General features: G+C 42.9%; 3 protein-coding genes across 3 annotated transcripts in view; all 3 read right to left on the reverse strand.

Annotated features, from left to right (window-relative positions):
- The window catches only part of LOC134857191 (tectonic-3-like), a 409,016-nt gene that overhangs the window by 325,613 nt on the left and 63,967 nt on the right, over positions 1 to 19,436 (reverse strand). The gene's annotated exons all lie outside the window — the stretch shown is intronic.
- LOC134857194 (adenosine 5'-monophosphoramidase HINT1-like) overlaps positions 1 to 19,436 on the reverse strand; it is a 136,784-nt gene that overhangs the window by 53,388 nt on the left and 63,960 nt on the right. The window lies entirely within an intron of this gene.
- Positions 4,745 to 5,654, reverse strand: LOC134844672 (U1 small nuclear ribonucleoprotein C-like). The gene is made up of 2 exons (XM_063861513.1): positions 5,615 to 5,654; positions 4,745 to 5,298 (listed from the first exon to the last, which is right to left on the reverse strand). The coding sequence occupies exons 1-2, from the start codon at positions 5,652 to 5,654 to the stop codon at positions 4,745 to 4,747; spliced, it is 594 nt and encodes a 197-aa protein (XP_063717583.1).

A 19,436-nucleotide genomic window follows, 5' to 3' on the forward strand; every position in this document is an offset into this window, starting at 1 on the left:
CGGTTGTTCAATTTTTTTTCGTCAATTGAGTGAAAGTTGTGTTTTAGGCGGAGCAGTTGAGCACGCCCGATTATCAGTGCAGATACCCATCCAAGTTTCTGAAATCACTGGAAATTTCTGGGCTATCGGACCATTAACTGACTCTTAAAATTGGCATGCCCATCATTCTAACTAGAGATATTGATTCTAAGATTGGTTTGTGCAATGGAGTTCGTTTGGTTGTTGTCGAAATGGTTGGAAATAGATTAATCGTTGCACGAAAACTAAATAGCACGGAGCTTCATTATATTCCTCGAATAAATCTAATTGTTGAAAAAAGCGAGAGTGCTCCTATGAAATGGCGCCGAAGAGAACTTGCAGTTAAGCCAGCTTTTGGGCTCACTATCAACAAGCGTCAAGGGCAGAGTCTGGACAGAGTTTTAATATGGCTTTGGGACATGGTATTCTCCTAAGGTCACCTTTGCGTTGCTGCTTCGAGAATCCACGACCCCATGAACATCAAGTTCTGTATTCGAAGTGATGACGGATAACTGAAAACTAAAAATATAGTTTATACAGATATTCTAATTTGAGCAAATTAAAGATAACGAAGTTGATTTCCTTTACAAAGAAAGGAGAATATAGGATGTTTTTGTGATATTCAGAGCAGCTTGAGCAGGGTTGCTGTTTTCTCTCTTAACTAAAACGCGCAAAAACCAGCAGAAAACAACCGCAAAGGAGCTCTTAAACTTTAAGCCCACACAAAAAGAAAAGAGAACGCTACAAATATAAGTTCTCTGGATACAACGAGATTGCAACCACAAACTTCGGCTATTGAACACAGAAAACTGCGTTAGTTGACCTGATCTTCCAGACGGAGTGTTAGTTATGTAGAAAATATTTCCACATACAAAAATTCGGACGAATAGAAATTTGAGCTGAGTTATTTAAATGTGTCAGGTGGCGTAACCATTAGGACAGTGGGTAGGCTGAAACCAAGAGCTCGAATACGAAAAAATTGAAACCAAGTGCTCGAAAAAATCAATGAAGTTGTTAACTGGAAAAACCAGCACCCAACTTTAAAAGACTCGGTACTTGAGGCTTCGGCTCTATGTTAATCTTTCTTGATTTGTCAAGACTATTTATTAAAGTGCTTTTGAACAACTTTTCTTTGTAGTTGGAGCTCAGTTTTTCACACCACTATAGATCATTTATATTCAGCTAACATGTATGAACACTGATCATCAAATTACTTAGGTTTTCAATCGCTATCGTCTACTCTGAAATCAGCTTTTTTAGAGGTAAATCATTCAATGGTGTGAAGAAAGTAATCTGAATCATAGACTGTCGAACCTAGCAGTCTGTAATTCAGCTGACTTTCTTCACGCCATTGAATAAACTTACCACTAAAAACGGATGTCAGAGTTCACGCCATTTGAAACAATGCAACCGAGAGAAAAAACCTAACAGCAGATAAAGACAACTGGCATTTCTATAACCGTAATCAGGGGCAGATTTTTGAGGGTGGGCGGAATTTCAAAAAATGTTTGGAAAATTCTGTCAACCTTTCTTTAGGTCGATCAAATTGATTTTCCGAGCGCTCCCCTTCGAACACTTTGAAAAACCCACATTTGACAAAAATTTGAGTTTTTAACGCATTTAGGTCTAATTAAAATGATGAGTGGTAGAAACATTTAATCAATAAAAACTATACCAAAAAAAGTTGTACACAGCGGCGAATTTTCGCTTCGCAAACACTGGCGAGACCACGAACAAAAATCAGCTCTATAAAACGCAATAAGAAAAAAATAAACAAGCCTAACATTAGTAAAAATTCGGCTATGCCTCGGATTCGATCTCCTACCGATCGCGACTTAGAGATAATGAGTCTGACGCACTAGCCACGGACGCTACTTGATCACAAACATTAGCCAAAAATAAAGCAGAGAACAGATGCTACGAAATTTCCAATGCTACAGATGGGGGTTGAGAAATTAGACGATAAGCAAATTAGACGGAGGTACTTAAAAGGAAATTAGACGGTTTTGCAAAACTGCAATTGTGAGAAAATAGACGAAAGTGAGAGAAATTAACTTTGTTTGCACACAAATTGCGTTAGAAAAATAAAATTGTTTGTAGACAACAGTTCAATTTCGGTGGCCAAAAACTTTACAAGTCAATCATGCATAATTTATTCAATTCAAAACTCTCCTGTAAAATTTAGATTTGACATTTTAGAAAGAAAGAAAGAAAGAAAGAAAGAAAGAATAAATTAAGATAGAAACACATCTATCTTACACGTGATAGAACAAAAGCAAACAAAAGTTTATAGAAAGTTTTTGTTTCTTAAGGCTCTGGCTGGAAAAAGCTTGAAATGTTTTTCTAATTTTTCGTGTGCTGCAACTGCTTTTTCTCTAAGTCTGTTTTCTGCATAAGTTTCTCGTTTTGGCAATTTTGAATGAAGAATATGGTCTTGTTTTGAACTTGACTGTAATAGTTTGTTGTCATGGTTCTCTATGAGCTCGAAAATTGGAGTAAATGTAGAAGTAACACCAAGTTTAAGAGCCCTGCGCTGAACTTTGTCCACATCGGCCAATTCGGTCGAATTGGCACATGCCCATACCGGTAATGCGTAAGTAATTTTACTCTGCACCAAAATTTTGTATAAAATATCAAGGGCAGAGATGTTCATACCAAATGTCTTTAGTCTATACAAAAGGTATATACTGCTGGTTACTTTTTTGCATAAACTTTTGATGTGCGATGAAAACGTAAGCCTGCTATCAAATAATACTCCGAGAATTTTAAGCTCTTCCACTTGCTCAATACCATCAAAAGCTTGTGGTACTAAACTAATGTCATTCGGTTTGACAGTCATCAGTTTTGTTTTTCCCTCGTTGAGTATGAAGTTATTTGTGGAGCACCAAGTTTTAATTTCCTCCAAAACTTTCATCGTGTTTTCGACCGAGCCGAACCCCGCTATCACAGAGTTTGCATCGTCCGCAAACTTTATAATTCTAGCACTGTTTGTACTCTCCAAATCCAAATCATAGCTTACTGTATTGAAAAGCGGCGGGCCAAGAACTGTTCCCTGAGGAACACCTTGGTTAATGCATAGCAAGTTCGAACGTTCATTTAAACTAATTGTTTTGATAGGTATTGACATTTTATGTTCTTTTTGTATTTGTGAAACTTGACTCTTAAGAAAAATTTTTGTTGGCCCTTTCCCTTTCGTCTAAAATGCCAGATCTGTAAAAAATAAATTCCGCCTAATTTCGTTTTCGTAGCATCCGTCTAATTTGCTTATCGTCTAATTTCCTAGGCCCCGCTACAGATCATAATTAAAGCAAAAGTGCCGCCAAATAATGAACATTTGTTGCCAAATAATCAAAACTTTGCCACCATATTATGAACATTTATATTTGCGAGGTAGGTTAGAATAAAAGAAGGTTAACACTAATACACTAGCTGCTGGCTGGTGTAAAAAATGGAAATTTTACATTATGACACAGAGGTGATGCTGAACTTCCCCCATTTGCGGCGCAAATAGCACGACAAAACTGAGACGAAAGTAAAAACAAACATGTTCGAAACTAGACCTACCAAAATTCTCATATGCATATCGCGAGTTTTCCCGAATTAAAACCATAATGAGAATAGCTTTCCAGGTAAGACGATTGCCAGTGGTAGATTAGCATCGAAGCAAGACTTACGAAGCGGTAACAACAATAAAGAACACTTTCAAAATTCCACTGGATAACATACGCAGAACAAAGAACATTTTTCACTCATTACACGAAGCGATTATGAGACAACCAATCCGATATAATATGATCCGAAACCAAATTGAGCGGAAAACGCAAAAATTGAAAAGATAGGCCTTTCAAATCAAAAATTGAAAAGGAACTCAAGTAAACAGAAATACAAAATCACTCTTTCAAAACTCAGAACTCTCAAATTTCGAAATAATTCATATCACAAGGAAGCTCTCTGAATTCTATGAAAACTTTTATGATCAACACTTAAATCATAAATTAGTTTAAATAAAACTAACCAGATGAGAGAAAGCTGGATCAATAAGTAATTTTTTACCACGGTAATTTTATCAATATACTTTCAAACCAATGTCAATCAAGTTTTATCGCGCCATTTCGACTTTTGTTAATGGATAGCGTAACTTGCCTTCCTTTCAGAGGTAACGATCAAATTGAGTGGAGAACAAACGACCAGAAGACGGCTCTTTTCCAGTTCCCCTTTTTTCAAATTCAATACTGAAAAGCTTATTTAACGTTGTCAGAATGCAATGAAATTTGGCGTGGTGAACAAATCGACAATTCTGAACAGATTTGTTCTTCATACTTTACAGCGTAACATCACGCATTTAGCCGTAATAACACGTAAAACAAACATAAAACTCGGTATTTTGAAAGGGGGGACTGGAAAAGAGCCCAGAAGACTTTTCCAGAAAAAAAACTAATTACGATCTATATAAGTGTCTTCACTGCGTTAAATGACACTTGAATTTCGAATTAAATAACAAATTGAAAAAGCAGACATAAAAAAACTCTGTTGTTGGCGGTATATGAGTCTATTTAAAATGATTTAATGAAGTGGTGCTTAATTATCCTTGTGTACTTGCCTCAAACTATCTGCTTCTATGCTGCTTCAAAAAACAATATGGGAAATAAGAAATTAAATTGTCGAAAACATCACAAAACAACTAGAAACAATAAATTCAATTTGAGGAGATATATTGAAAGCTGTGCTACTCATGATTTCCGGAAGGTGGTTCTTGTTTCAGTGGAGGCCCTTGCTGCATTGGTGGTCGCATTCCGGGGTGTGGGGGACCGAAGCCGTGCGGCGGAGGACCATGGCCTGGCGGAATTCCTCCGGGAGGTGGATGTCTCATCATCATCGGTGGACCCATTCCAGGTGGAACGCCACGTGGAATCATTCCTGGAGGCATTGCTCCTGGGGGTAAGCCACGAGGTGCAAAGTGAGGTGGAGGTCCCATTTGCATTGGATGTCCCATAGGAGGCATAACAGCACCGGGTGGAACGCCTCTCACTGGTGGCATTTTACCTCGTGCAAGTGACGCAGTTGGTGGCACAGCAGCTCCGCCGGCAACTTTCGAGTATTGCGCAGTTGTCTGATCAATTAGAGACTGTGCCTTCTCTTCTACCCATTTTTGATAAAAGTAGCGAACATTTTCTTTATGCTTTCGACCATTGTTATGGGTTTTCCGAACAGATGGAGAGTCATGCGTTAGAAACGTATCACAATAGTCACAAAAATACCGACCTCTTCCCATATCAAAACCTGTAAGAAAAACATTTAGAGAAACTACAAGATCTTTAGCGACATTTGGTCATCCAAACAAGTTTTATAGCCGAATGATTTTTGTATCTCGCTCACGAAGCAAGGCACTCTTCCAAACTCGACCATTGATTCCAATTCTTGAAATGTCATTTTGTTAAAGACAGTTTCAAAAATTTGCTTTTTAAGTCCAGCCAATTCAGGTCAAATTTATGATAACTGTTAGGCTTTTCCTTCTCAGTTAAAAATGAATAACAGGGCAGCCGTGGTGGCCCTCTATTTCTAACTACTGATTATCATTACACCAAATTCAACAAACCTGGTCTCTGGGAAAACAGCTTCTTCCTTCTTTTCTCCATCTCCAGTACCAGCTGAGTTCTTTCCTTATTTCCTTATTTTTATCTCTATGTTAGAAATCATAGCCGCAAGTTCCCTTTCTCACTCAATCGAACAAGGTCTAACCCCTGAACAGAAAAATATATGTGACATTCGACCAGAATGGCCAAAATGCAATCTCTGCGGAATTCGAAATTTTAGCAGCGAGCCTTCCGGATTGGTGATTATTAAGAATTAAGAACGTTATTTGAACGATGGGACAAAACGTGAAGGTTAAAGGATTCGGGAATTGCTAATTTTTAAATTTTCGAAGTGATTACGTAACATTTCTGAGAAACGTCAGAAACGGCCATTTTGGCAAAAAGGTCGAAGAAAAACAGAATAACGATAGTCGCACTGGCGAAAACAACGAAGATTGTGATAGAAAAACAACAGAGGGAACAGAAAGACGTTCCGAGTTGCAACTATTGTGTCGCTACAATAGTTGCAAGGCCGTTGCAGATAACGGTGAAGGGTGGAAAACAGCCTTCCGGATTAAGAAGAAGTCAAGATTAGCGAGCTTGATTCAGTGGATTCGAGAATCCGGAAGGGGTTCGGAACTGAAACTTTTATTCTTTTGTATAGACTTTTAGCTTCTTGTCATGTCCTGATTTGAATTTAATTAACAACTGGATTCATTTTGATAAGGATGAGAAGCTAGGCGTTGGGGGAAAGGGTTGATCCATCTTCGATGGAGATGATGATTTTTATCTACTGAACAAAAACAATAGTAATATAGTAAATAGTAGTAAGCCTATTTTTAGGAGTGACCTCGTGGTCTGGGGATACTGAGACCCAGCCATGAGCTCACTATTTCTGCATGTAATCTAGTTAATTTGAGTGTTTTGACCGAAGCCGAAAGCAGTAACGTTTTTGTCGACCCGATGTTAGAAAAGACCACCGAAAAGTACTGGCTTGGTAGAGACGGTGAAAAGCATATAAAGCTCTGTTTAGACGTTAGCCAGTCGTCTTAGGACTTAGTTTTATTTTCCGTCGATATGTATCTTCAGGGCGAATGTTACATACATGTTTTTATGGCGCTCCTGGGTGTTATTCTTTTTAACATCATGACCGGCAGAACCGTTAACGAGCACTCCGCGCCGAGCGGATGCTCACATTAACGCCCTTATTAGGCCTAAACCGCCGGGGCGGAGGGGTGGTTCGGAGCGCGGAAGCCCTCCGGATTACCGTGAATAGCTTTTTAACTTAGTTAAGACCGAAAATTCACGAACCAGGAAGGGTGGGGGGATCGGCCATTCCCTCGTTCCCTGAGAGGTTTGTGACCAAAAACACTTAAAGATATACATAAAACCAAACAAAAAGTAGTATAGTACCCAAGAAAAACAAAAAACATAAAAAAAAAATAACCGAAAAACCAAAAACAGTAAAAAAGTAAAAAATCAGTAGAAATCATCCCCCCAGACAAGATGTGATCCGACCCCCCGTTGTTGTTGATAGATATATTGTTGTTACAGGCATTTATATCACTCAGGATTGTTACAATCAATTTTGTAGCCGTTTGTGAGGCTTGTACTGTAGGGTTATTTGAGCATTTAAGCACGTTAATGATAAATTGCGCTCAATCCGGAAGGGTCAGCTGATTTGCGCTCAATTCGGAAGGGTCTTGGGAGAAGGCTGATCCGGCAAGCAGTACAAGGAGCAACAAGAAGGGGCTCAACGACAACAACAGTCGACTGTTGGGTTTCGTTATCAAGTTTTGTATCCCTTTTGGTACAAAAAATTAAGATAGTAATCTGTGGGGGGCTCGACAGTGCTGCACTGTAGTGACCCTTCACCGAACTGCGAATATCCGAGTTAAGCACCTTAATTCGGATATAAAACTAACCCGGAGGGGTATAGTATTACTAATATTATTACTAATATAGCCTATATTGATACTCTTATACCGTTTTTCAGTGAAAAACACAGAAAGTAGACCGGTTTTTAGGGTCAAAATAGCGATATTTTGATCCCCCCACAAGTCGCGATTTTTGAGATATCGATATTTTTTGAAACGGAAAAAAGCGCTAAAGTAGTGTATTACATCGTAACTGCACTACCATAATAGTTAGAACCGGTTAAGTTTAGTTCGGAAGTGGTTGGAACTATTTTGGAACCAAAAAACCGAATTTTCGTGATTTTTGAGAAAACGAAACACTATAAATTCAGAAAATTTTTTGAAATTTTTGAGTTACAACAGTAAAAATAGTTGTTCGGACAACGTTCACTAGTGAATCTACACGTTTTAAAACCCGCTACCCGAAAGCCTTCCGGGTTGCAGAGAAATCGAACTTAACGTGTTTGATTCGGTGGATTCATCAATCCGGAGGGGTACAGGTAGCATAGTTTTTTGCAAATTTTTTCAACTAAAGCGTTTTAGATCGGGTCTTTTGCATTGAACTAGAAGAAAATAGGCCTTTTGAGCTCGGATCAATAAATTTTAGGTCGAAAGGACCAGATTTGCGGAAAAAGTTAGGCGGAACCTATAATAGAGAAATTTCTTGACTTTGAGAAAAAAAGACGTTTTGGCTAAGAACTTTTCGACGACTAAACAGATCCAGTTGATCTTAATACCAATAGATCAGAAATTAGCTGAGCTTACTGATAGGGACAAAAGTTTTGCAAAAAAGTAAGCGTGAAAATTTTTTGAGATTGTTTTTAGCAAATTCCTCAATTTGGAAGGGTACACCCTTCACGTTTTATAAAAATTTTTTTAGAAAAGCCCTAATACCCCTACCAAAAGGTAATAGCGGTTGAATAAAGTAATTTTAGGCCGTTCTAGACGAAAAGGGAAGGCTAAAGGCACAGAAAAACCTTAATCGAGCCGAAGTTAGGCGAGCGATAAGACCCTTCACCGTTAGTGTGAATTGTCAAATAAGAGGCTTAACTTTAATCCGGAAGGGTCTAGGAAAGTAGTAAATACCCTTCCTAGTTAATTGAAAAAGCAAGATTGCATAAGAGAACGTATCCGGAGGGGTATAGGTTGAAAGAAGGAAATCTCCGAAAAGCTACTTTTACAAAACCGGAGGGCTCCCAATCCGGAGGGGTCAAAATTTTTTCAAGTTAGGAGTAGTCCGAATCCGGAGGGGTCTTATAGTTGCTAATTCGGAGGGGTCCAAATCCGGGGAGGTGTTCTATTAACTAACTCAGAGGGGTCCCAATCCGGAGGGGTCTAGATTTTGTTGATCCGGAAGGGTCTTAATTGTGATCCGGAAGGGTATTATTTTATTAAGGACTTAGGTAGGCGAAAGAAAGACTAAAGTGAGAGGTATTAGATTATTAGCACACAGGCTAGGTATCAGTGACTGCACTGGTAACTTGTCTTTCAATAAGAACCAGACCAAAACAAAACAGGTCCGAACTCGGATATTCGCGACACTAAGTTTGTATTAAAAAGAGCGAGGTTCATTGGTGTGGATTGTAACATAACACGTTTTTGTGAAAAGTGACTGCCCTGAGGATTTTAGTAGGTCTAGCTCGGGAAGTCCGAAGGCAGATAGGTAACACAGAACTCGGTGGGTGCAATAGACGCTCACTTGAGAAAATTACTGCCTTCAAAGTTTTGTCTGTTTGGTGCAGCACCGAGCAGGGAAAGCTTTTTCTTTAAAAGACAAGTTCGACTATTGTACTGCGACCGACTAAAAGTACATTACACATACGTTTTTTTATAGAGATATTCATATTCTGTCATTATATATATTTTTTTGTTTTTGATTTTAAATCTACAAAAACTGTGCTTGATTGGGTAGTGAGTACACTGTCTTTTAAATTAACTGATAACATCATATTGTGCTAGTTTTCAAATCTTACGACCGATAATCGGTTAGTGTGATTAAATTTTATACAAACTGTATTCTGATAACATACAGGGATTCGTGGTCACTATTTAATAGAATCTTGTGAAATTTATTGTGTTGTGTCATTATTATTGTTAATAAAACTATGAGGTCACTAGCAATCGAGTTAAAGTGTATAGGCGTTAAGAAGTGACAAATCGAGAATGAGTCTAGACAAGTCAAGGATACCAAAACGAGGTAATAGCTCTAGGAAATTCATACCTGAGGAGCAAAGAAAAAAGATGACCGATCCTTTTGTGGATTGGATCAAACAAGCCCGGACCAACAAAGGTGAGACGGTTTCAGGCAGAATGGTTGAAACGAGAAGTCAGAAGACCTCAGAAGAGCGAAAAAAACTGTTAGAAGTGGAGGTCAATACGGACCATGCCATGAACGACAACCAGGAAGTACATGCACTGGAAGGGAGAGGCAGAAGGCTGGCGAGTGAATCTACTCCGGTAGAACAAGGCCATGATTTTGCCACTTCCACCGGGACACTGGATCGAGAAGAGATGTCGGAACTGTCCGACATCTCAACTGAAATAGCGGCAACGAGAAGATCTCCGACAGACAACACTAGGATGGCAGGCGGAACTGGGAAACAAACAACGTCTTCATCGTTCTCAGAAAGAATGAAGAACACCTTCGGAAACATCTTTCCATTCACCATGGGAGGAGGCGCAGGAAACGAAGTTGAATCCCAGGAGGTAGAGGATGAAGAGGAGTAAGGGGACTTTGGATCTCAAGTCAGCCTCAATAGTTCGATCCAGGAGAATGTGGCATACGTCGGAAGAGAGACTGGAACCATGGACAAATTTGGTGTAGTGACAACGATAAGCAAAGAGGCAAACACACCGGGCCAGTCAAAAGACTTCGCGATTATTGCAAATTCAGAGCCACAAACTGGAGAGAGTAGAGACAGAGGGCTAGGCAACGCATTGGCGAATCCCGGAGGGGATAATGAAAAGACGTCGAGGCAGAGAGTCAAGGCCCGGATCTCCACCAGCATGAAGCTACCTGGGACCGACAGGGTTACACCGCCACTAGTGACGCCACTCGTGGATAACGGGGCGGCACTAGAAGAAGCCTTAAACAACATAGTGGAAAGTTTAGGAGAGCAAAATGAACAGATGTCAATAAGGATGAGTGAACTAGAAAGAGCAGTTCACATTGAAAGAGAAGGCCTGCGGGAAGAAATAAACCGCAATAGACAAGAAGTTGGCAGGAGCGAAAAACGCTTAAAAGAAAGAACGGACAAGCATATGAGGAAGAACTTGTCGCGAATGACAAGAGAAGCGGAACAGCGAGAGTTACGCTTAAGAGACGACATGGAGAAGTTAAGAATTCAGCAAGAGCAGTCTCTTGGGACTCTTGACACAAAGATAGACGCGATGATGGAGAGGCGAACTCAGGCTATCATGGATAGGTTGGACGGGCTACTAAGCAGCAAGAGTGGACCAAAAGAAGGAGAACCGAACTCGGGGGGTCCCAGCAGGGAACCGAGGGTGAACTTCAATGAACATCAAAAGAGGAAGACGTATGGATCCACTAGAGGCAGGGGCAGTTCATCAGGCTATGCCACAAGGGGTAATGGAGCGTGGGGCCCGAACAGTAGAGCAAGTTCAACGGGGAACAGGCAAACCTCTAACGAACGACCAAGGCAAGGCACACATGCGACTGGGAGAAGTGATTTCGGCAACAGGGGGCATGCAAGCCCGAGGAGGAGTCATGTGGGCCAAGCGGGAAACACTCACGGCGGTTCGGATTGCAGGGATTCAACGCATACAGAGCCTTTGACGAGGTGTGAGGACACCCAAGCGGGACACTCAAGGGATGCTACGGCAATGGCCACAGCACTTGAACCCCTAAACAAGTCTTTGGAGACATTCCTGACAAGGTTATCCAGAACCAATGAACGCAGTGAGATGTCCAGAAGGGTCTCTAAGAAACCAAGATGCTGTAAAGATGAATCTGATGGCTGCATTGATACCTGGATAGAGGTAATGAAGCTGCATTTCGAGGAAAAGGACTTGTCAGAGAGACAGGAATGCAGTGCACTCACCAGCAACTTGGAAGGGACAGCCCTGAACTGTGTCATGGCCAAGAAGCAATATCAGCGTGACACAGCTGAGAAAATCTTCGAAATCTTGTTGAACCGTTTCGGACCAGGGGTGCAGGGGCACCAAGCGATGATGCGCTTCGAGAAACGGAGGCAACGAGAAGATGAAACGATAGATAAGTTTCTCGATGATTTGGAGATGCTGAGAAGACGCAGCCAACCGGATGACTCAAACCGAAGGGTTAACCTGGCCGTAGCCTCAAAATTCATCGATGGTGTGAAGAATGATGAACTTCGTACGATGCTAGCAACGCATTACACACCACTATCAACCAATGCGCCAACACCGGAGGAGTTGAGGCTCAAGTCGAAAGAATATCTTTTGCTGAAACCTCCTTCGAGATCTGGATACTACAAGAACAATTATGGAAATTTTAACAACGGACCAGCAAACCAAGGGAACAATTGGTACAAACCGAGGGATGATATGGACAAGAGACGCTCTTGTGCCAATTGCAGTTCAACGGACCATCATGTGTCAGCATGCCCAGCTTACAAACAAGGCATGAAAGCAATAGGCTTTAGCCTCGAGGACGAAGATGCGTCAGAATTAGTCCATGAGGATTTCATGAGAGGACTAATTGCAAAATTCGGACCGAGGTGTTTCTTTTGCAATTTGGAAGGTCATTTTAAATCAGATTGTCCGCAATTCTGGGATGCAGTGGCAGACATCAAGGATCCAAGACATGAAGAAGCTTTGTCAGGAGTGAAAGCCAGCAAGGCTCGACTTTTGAGTGAAGCAGAGGCACGCAGAAAGGATAAACCTCAAGAGCTGGCGGCAAAGAAAATGCAAGCGGTAACGGAGGATACACATGAGCCGGAACCAGCAACTGCGGCTGATGACTTCAAGATCGATTATAAGGCAGCCGCGAGGGATGCTCTAAATAGAGTGCAGCAGGAACTGGTGACGAGAGAGATCGAACAAAAAGTGAAACTTGAACTGGAAAATGAGAAACTTCAGGAGCAACTGAATACCTTCGAAGCAACGGAGTTCGAAGAAACGAAAGCACCAAGCAGTTTGAGCATGAAGCTTAATGTGATCTCCGGTCAGAGGTTCGGCATGGTGCCGCAAGGAAGCAAGATACAGTCGATAATCTCAGTGGCTGGACACCAGGTAATAAGGAATCTGAGTGAACCATCCGAGTTCACTTTGATGCATTTGGACACATATGCAGATTATCTGAAGCAGGTGGAGCCACGCACCGAGTCGAGAGCTGTGCGAGCACTACTAACGACGGGTGGCCCTCGCATGAAGAAACTTCATGGACGCTACCTAGAGGTCTATGGGCCGTATCAAGTAATGCTGAATGTGGATGGAATCAACATCTACACCAGGACTTATGTAACAACAGATGATGACCAAATGGGGCAGATCTATTTGGGAGAAGAGGAACTCAAGGTCCGCAGGATAGGCCATGACGCCATGATGGAACAAGACGCAGTACACATTGGGTATGAAGCAGATGTGACCGCACATCTGCTCGACACCAACGGAACAAAACTCGGAGTCACAGGGCTTCTGGACACAGGAGCGGTAGTGAGTGTGATGCCGATAAAAACTTGGGAAAGAATGGGCTTCACGCGGGAAGATCTAATTCCAACGAATCTCCGACTGGCCGCCGCCAATCGAGGAGCTATCTACATGGCCGGAAGAACACCAATAACGGTCCTCCACATGGGAGGACGGGATCTTTGGATGAGCTTCCTGGTGGTAGAGAATCTGGACGACGCCGACCAATTCATCTTGGGCAGAGATTTTGTCAGGAATTTTGACGTGATGATTGACTTGAACAACGGTCTGATACGGATTAGAAACCCGGACCGAAAGTATGTTAAGAGACCAATTAATAGGATAATAACAGACGAAAACGAAGTACCAATTTTTTTTGGATAGAAAAGTAAAATTACAACCAGGACAAGCTGTGGTAGCAATTTTTAGAATGAGAAATTTGAATTCGTTAAGTGATAGTAAACAGGTTTGCTTAGTACCGAATCCAAATAGTCAGAGTTCGGTGATTTTAGGCCGGAGCTTCTCGGTAACGCGAAACGGACTGTGTGTCAGTGTGTTGTTGAACACACTGGACATCACGGTTTCAATCCAGCGTGGAAAGAAGCTTGGCTACGCTTTGCCGATGAGGACCGACTATGAGGAGACACAAAACTTGAAGAAATATAGCGTGAAAGACTGTCGCTATCATGCAAATAAAGATAAAATTTTAAAGAGGATTAATGAATTAAAATTTATTCATAAATTGTTTTCAATGAAATCAGAAACGGACGACGGCTTATCAAGCTGCTCGAATTTTCCGGAACGCCCCTCGTCATATGAACTAGAATCTGACAAACCGGTTTTGCCAGAGATAGAACGTTTAAAAGGGAAAATAGGTGCGGGAGATTTCGAAAAATTGTGGGACCTCCTAAATCGGAACGCAGATGTATTTTCAAAACATAAGGCGGATATCGGTTGCTGTAATTTCGTCGAACACGAAATCGAACTAGAAGAGGGCGCCGTTCCCCATGGGGAAGGCGCAAGGCGAATGACGCCACGCAAATCGGAAGCGTGCCGAGTGGAAATAGAAATGTTGCTTGAATACGACATGATAGAACCCTCGAAATTGCCATGGGCTTGCGGGGTAGTAATGGCGAAAAAGAAAGGGGGGCAGCTTAGATTTTGTTGCGACTTTCGTTACTTGAACGCGGTAACGATAAAAGATGCGTACCCGATACCGCGAATAGACGAGAGCCTATCTAAGCTTGGTGATGCCAAGTTCTTCACCACATTGGACTTAGGTTCTGCCTTCTGGCAGGTCCCTCTGCGGAAGAAGGACAGAGAGAAAACAGGATTCGCGTGCGAATTGGGATTGTACCAGTGGAAGAGGATGCCCTTCGGCTTGTGCAATGCAACGGCCACTTTTCAAAGACTGATGGCTCAGGCTTTGACGAGAGTGACCAAGAAGTGCGGGAATCTCGTGATGTCTTACGTGGATGACGTAGTCATAGCGACACCGACCCTGGAAGACCACATTGATAGGCTCGATGAGGTCTTTGGATGCACGAAAAGAGCTGGTTTGAAGTGCAAACCATCGAAATGTGAAATCCTTAGGGATTCGATTAAGTACCTAGGAAGAATGGTGGATAGGCATGGTGTGAGGCCGGACCCGGAAGCAGTGGAAGCAGTGTTGACATGGAAGGCCCCCAGAACGGACACACAGCTCCTGAGCTTCCTAGGGTTTGCCAATTACTACCGAGAATTCATAAAAGGATATGCGGACAAGGTGTATCCGATGCAGAAGCTGATGCGCAACAAGGGGAAAAAGTTCGAATGGAACGATGAGGCACAAGTTGCTTTCGAGAACATAAAGCGGGAACTGTGCGAAGCGCCAGTGCTGGGCATGCCTAAAGAAAAGGGCATGTATGTTCTCGATACAGACGCATCGGTGGTAGCCATCTCAGGAATCTTGCATCAAGAGCAAAAATTGAACGGAAGAACAGTTCTCCGTCCCATTGCATACGGCAGCAAGGTCTTGAGTGACACAGAGATGAAATATGGCGCACCAAAAGCAGAAATGTTTGCAGTAGTCACCTTCGTGGAAAAGTACCGTGCATACTTGGGGAGCGCTCCCTTCAAGTTACGCGTGGACAACAGAGCGTTATCCTGGTTGAAAACCTACTCGATGGATCAGAGTTATATTGGTAGATGGATAGTCGGATTGGATGGCTACCATATGATAATCGAACATAGGATGCGCGATAAACACCAGAATGCTGACAGCCTCAGCAAGAAAACTGAGTTTTATGAAAGATTGGAGCAGAAGCAGGCCAATCAGGCGGAAATAAAGGAGGGATTCTCGTTTCTGGACAAAGAAACTTATGAAGCGCTTCCCTTAACGAGATGGTTGGATAAGTCTGGACATCCAATTCCAGGGCACCCTGAGTTACCTGTAGAGAAAGCAGCCGAGATAAAGATCCTATCCAAGGAGGACCCAGTCCCCTTGGATCTGTTGCTGCGCTCGAACCTGGTCCAGCAAGAACTCTCTCGCATGAACATAAACAGCCTCTCATTATTGGATAAAACGGTGCAAGTCACACCGCAAGTGATGCGGATGCTGGGTGGATTGTTAGAAAGAGAAGTGACCAGAGATGACCCCGAGTGGACAGCAGCAGTGGCATCGCTAACAGTTAGTGAGAAGGTGAAGATCATGCCGTCCAGACGACAGCACGAAGAGAACGAGAGGGATTGTAGGACGATAGTTCAGCAACTAGTATCCTCAATACCCCAAGAGATTTTAACCAGTACTTCTTACGGACAGAAAGAACAGGGGAGCAGCAAGCGAAAGAAAACCGTCACCTTCGTGGACCAGGATGAGGAAGGTAAAAAGGTAGAACAAAATCTGCTGCAAGACTATTTGTCCGGGGAGACGAATGATGAAAAGAACCAGCGATCACCAGATCAACACCCGGGACAAGAAAATTTGTCCGGGGAGTCTGAGATAGACGAGAAAATTCCTGATGAGAAACAGGACCTAGAGAACAAGGTTTTGTCCGGGCAGTTCAGATGGATGCGAAGAAGGCACAGACATGATCTGGAGGATCGTGCAGTATCCTGCACAACCTCTTCGACGAATGATGATTCCCGAAACTCAGGAATGGACACCTATTCAGACAGGAACTCGAGTTCGGGATCAGAACTGTCAGAACTAGCGATACACACGCTACTAGTGGAAACTCGGGCAAGGGACCTGGACAGAGAGGTGTACCAGGATCCTGACAGTGATCGCTACCTAATACCAAGCGAAAGAGTCTTTGACAACGCATCGGATGACTTGGAGACGATAGCGGTATCGAAACGTTCGATGAGCCTGTTGCCGCAGAAAGAGGTAGTCAGGACTGATCTTCAGCCGTTTAAACAAGAAACACAGCCGTTGGCGAAGATTTGGTGCGTTAAGATGGAAGAAGACACACACCAGCCCAACGAGCTGAATAGTCAGATGAGGGTCATGAAAACGTACTTAAAGGCGAGATACCGACTCTCGGACCTTTTAAGGGCGCAGAGAAATTATCGCATGACAAGCAACCTGAAAAGGTGGATCGAGAATGGTTCTCCGGATAAAGGGGACCTCGAGGAAGATAGTTATCGCATTCTGAGACAATACTTCATGCAGAAGGAAGGGAGGTTATATTTGAACAAGGACGGGATCGTGGCTTGCAAAAGAAGAGAGGAAGACAGAGTCCTATACAAGTATAACGCGATAGTGTTACCGCAACTCTATCAGACAGAACTATTATTCAGGTTACATGATCAGATGGGCCATCAGGGGATCGACAAAGTATATCAGAGGATCCTGAAGCGCTTTGAGTGGCCTCGGATGAAAAAGGCATGCGAGAAATGGGTAACAGCATGTCTGTCATGCCAACAGGTCAAGGATCCAAGGAAGTTGCGATTTCCTTTACAATCGATCGAGTCGTCTGAATTCAACGAGGTGGTGCAAATAGATCACCAAAAGATATGAATGACGGACAATGGTTATAATCAGGTGCTGGTCATGATAGATCATTTTACGAAGTATGCAGAGGCCGTGCCCTGCATAACTGCCTCGGCGGAAGAGACATGCGACCACCTGATCAATACGTGGATAGCAAGACATGGTTGTCCGATGAGGTTTCAATCGGATAATGGAACAGCTTTCGTAGGAGAGCTTACGAAAGAGCTTATGAGGCGCTCACAGGTCGCTCAGGCTCACTCCACGACATACCACCCTCAGACGAATGGCTTAGTGGAAAGACAGAATAGGACGTTAGTGTTGATGCTGAGAGTATATTGTTCCAGGTACATGACCGATTGGGACAGATACCTTCCACAGGTGATGGGAGCATATAACAGCACGCAACACTCCACCACTGGAGTCAGTCCACACATGATGCTAACTGGACACGAAAAGTCATTACCATTAACCTTCTTCTACCCAGAGTATGAGGGAAAGAAAACGTCCCCACAGGTCTACGTGAGGGATGTGATCAGACGCCAACAGCAGTTGAACGATTTGTGTAGACGAAATACTCAGCAGGCACAGGCAAGGCAGAGGAAAAGATTCGACAAGAAAGCAGCTGGTGCAAAGGCTTACTCGGTGGGAGACTACGTATGGGTATTTCAGAACGTTATACCACCGAAAGGGACGAAAAAGCTCCTAAAGAAGTGGAGGGGACCCTTCATGATTACAGAGGTGCACCAGGAGGGACGCTTTTATAGACTGAGTACTGGCCGAGCCGCTCACTACGAGAACATCAAGCCACACAGAAGACTGGTGTATACCTGCAGACATGGAAGAAGGGGATTATCTAATGATGGATCCTGCTTGTGAGGTCAATGAAAAAGGCACCAGGGAGAAGAACGATGGAAACGAAGTCGTAGAGGAAGGTACGGATATACCGCTGGACCTGGATCCAAACGAGCAGATCGAAGCGGAAGATGAAACATTACCCTACGCAGAGGAAGATTGGCAGGATCCCGAACAGATAGAGGTTCCCAAGAACTTGGAACCGGATCTTCCGTTCACGTTACAGACTCGTCAGAAGGACGGGACGAGACCAAGAAAGAAGTACAATCCTTACGGCGGCGACTTCGTAGTGGATAGGATAGATCTGAAGAAGATAGTGGAGGAAGTAGTGGGTCTAGAGGAAATAACTGTGTCACAAGACATTGACATAGTCGATGATCACGACAATGAGTGGGTTGACGACTGGTCAAAAACCGAGGTAGAGTTCGACGACGAGCAACAGCAGTCATACGAACAAGACTTGACGAACCTGCGTGTCTTAGAGTGGCTGAATGAAACGACCTCGTATCCAGAGGAGACCAGCGTCACGATTCAAGACGTGGATCGTGGAAGCATGAGATACATCAAGACCGAACGAGATGATCCTTCCTGGGCTGCCCAGGAAGGACGACTACTCATTCCAGCTTCTAACCTCGACTTGATACCCGGTATGCGATCGATGGGACGTCGATGGATATTTTTGTCCGGGGAGTGGGGGTAGGACTTACCCACACTGAAAACTTGAAAATAAAAAAATTGAGAATAGCAAGAGAAACAGGAGACTTAGAAGCAGAGACAGGCGAAGATTCTAAGAAACCTGACATAAGCAGGGTAGTTGAATCATATTTTAACTTACCAAATGAATATTCAAGTAACATAATACTAACAGACAGTGATTTCATACTCACAAACAGAACATGTGCGATAGCAATCACGGCAGACATGAGTTTAGGACAGCGTTAGCGGCAGATTTTAGGAGAGAATATAAAAACATAGGGTTCCTGTGGAAGCAACGACCAGGAGTAGGGGGCGTAGCAGCCTTACCTCCGGCGGCGTCGCAGATACCGGGAAAATACTTCTGCTTCTTGGTAACGAGGGCGACGGAGAAGCAGCACGTGGACCCAGAGAACCTAGTCTTGTCCTTGACGAGGCTGAGGGACTTCCTTGTGGAAATGGACGTGAAGGAGCTCTCGCTTCCAGTGTACGATCCAAACAGAGGAAGACTGCGTCCCCGGGAATTGTACGCGCTTGTACACGTGATATTCTCTGATACGAACATACAAGTATTTCTACATAAGAAATATTACTTAAGTATAGGCTGAGTGACGTGCGAGAGGGTGTTAGGACAAAGACTAAATTGTATGTTATGTTATGTTATGTGTTAGGTTATTAAGATCATGGATAAGTAGGGGTTAGTGACCATGAACAACTAAATGACGATCTTAGGAATAGATCCAAAGTTTGGATTGTCCAATTTTAGGTCGAATTCCAAAATTT

Source organism: Symsagittifera roscoffensis, chromosome 1, assembly GCF_963678635.1.
Source record: "Symsagittifera roscoffensis chromosome 1, txSymRosc1.1, whole genome shotgun sequence".
Taxonomy (NCBI): domain Eukaryota; kingdom Metazoa; phylum Xenacoelomorpha; order Acoela; family Convolutidae; genus Symsagittifera; species Symsagittifera roscoffensis.

Excerpts from the sequence above, each read along its gene's own strand:
- LOC134844672 (XM_063861513.1), bottom strand. The coding sequence starts at position 5,654 with ATGGAGAAAAGAAGGAAGAAGCTGTTTTCCCAGAGACCAG. Across the intron at positions 5,299-5,614 it reads GCTGTTTTCCCAGAGACCAG|GTTTTGATATGGGAAGAGGT; the intron begins GTTTGTTGAATT and ends TTTTTCTTACAG.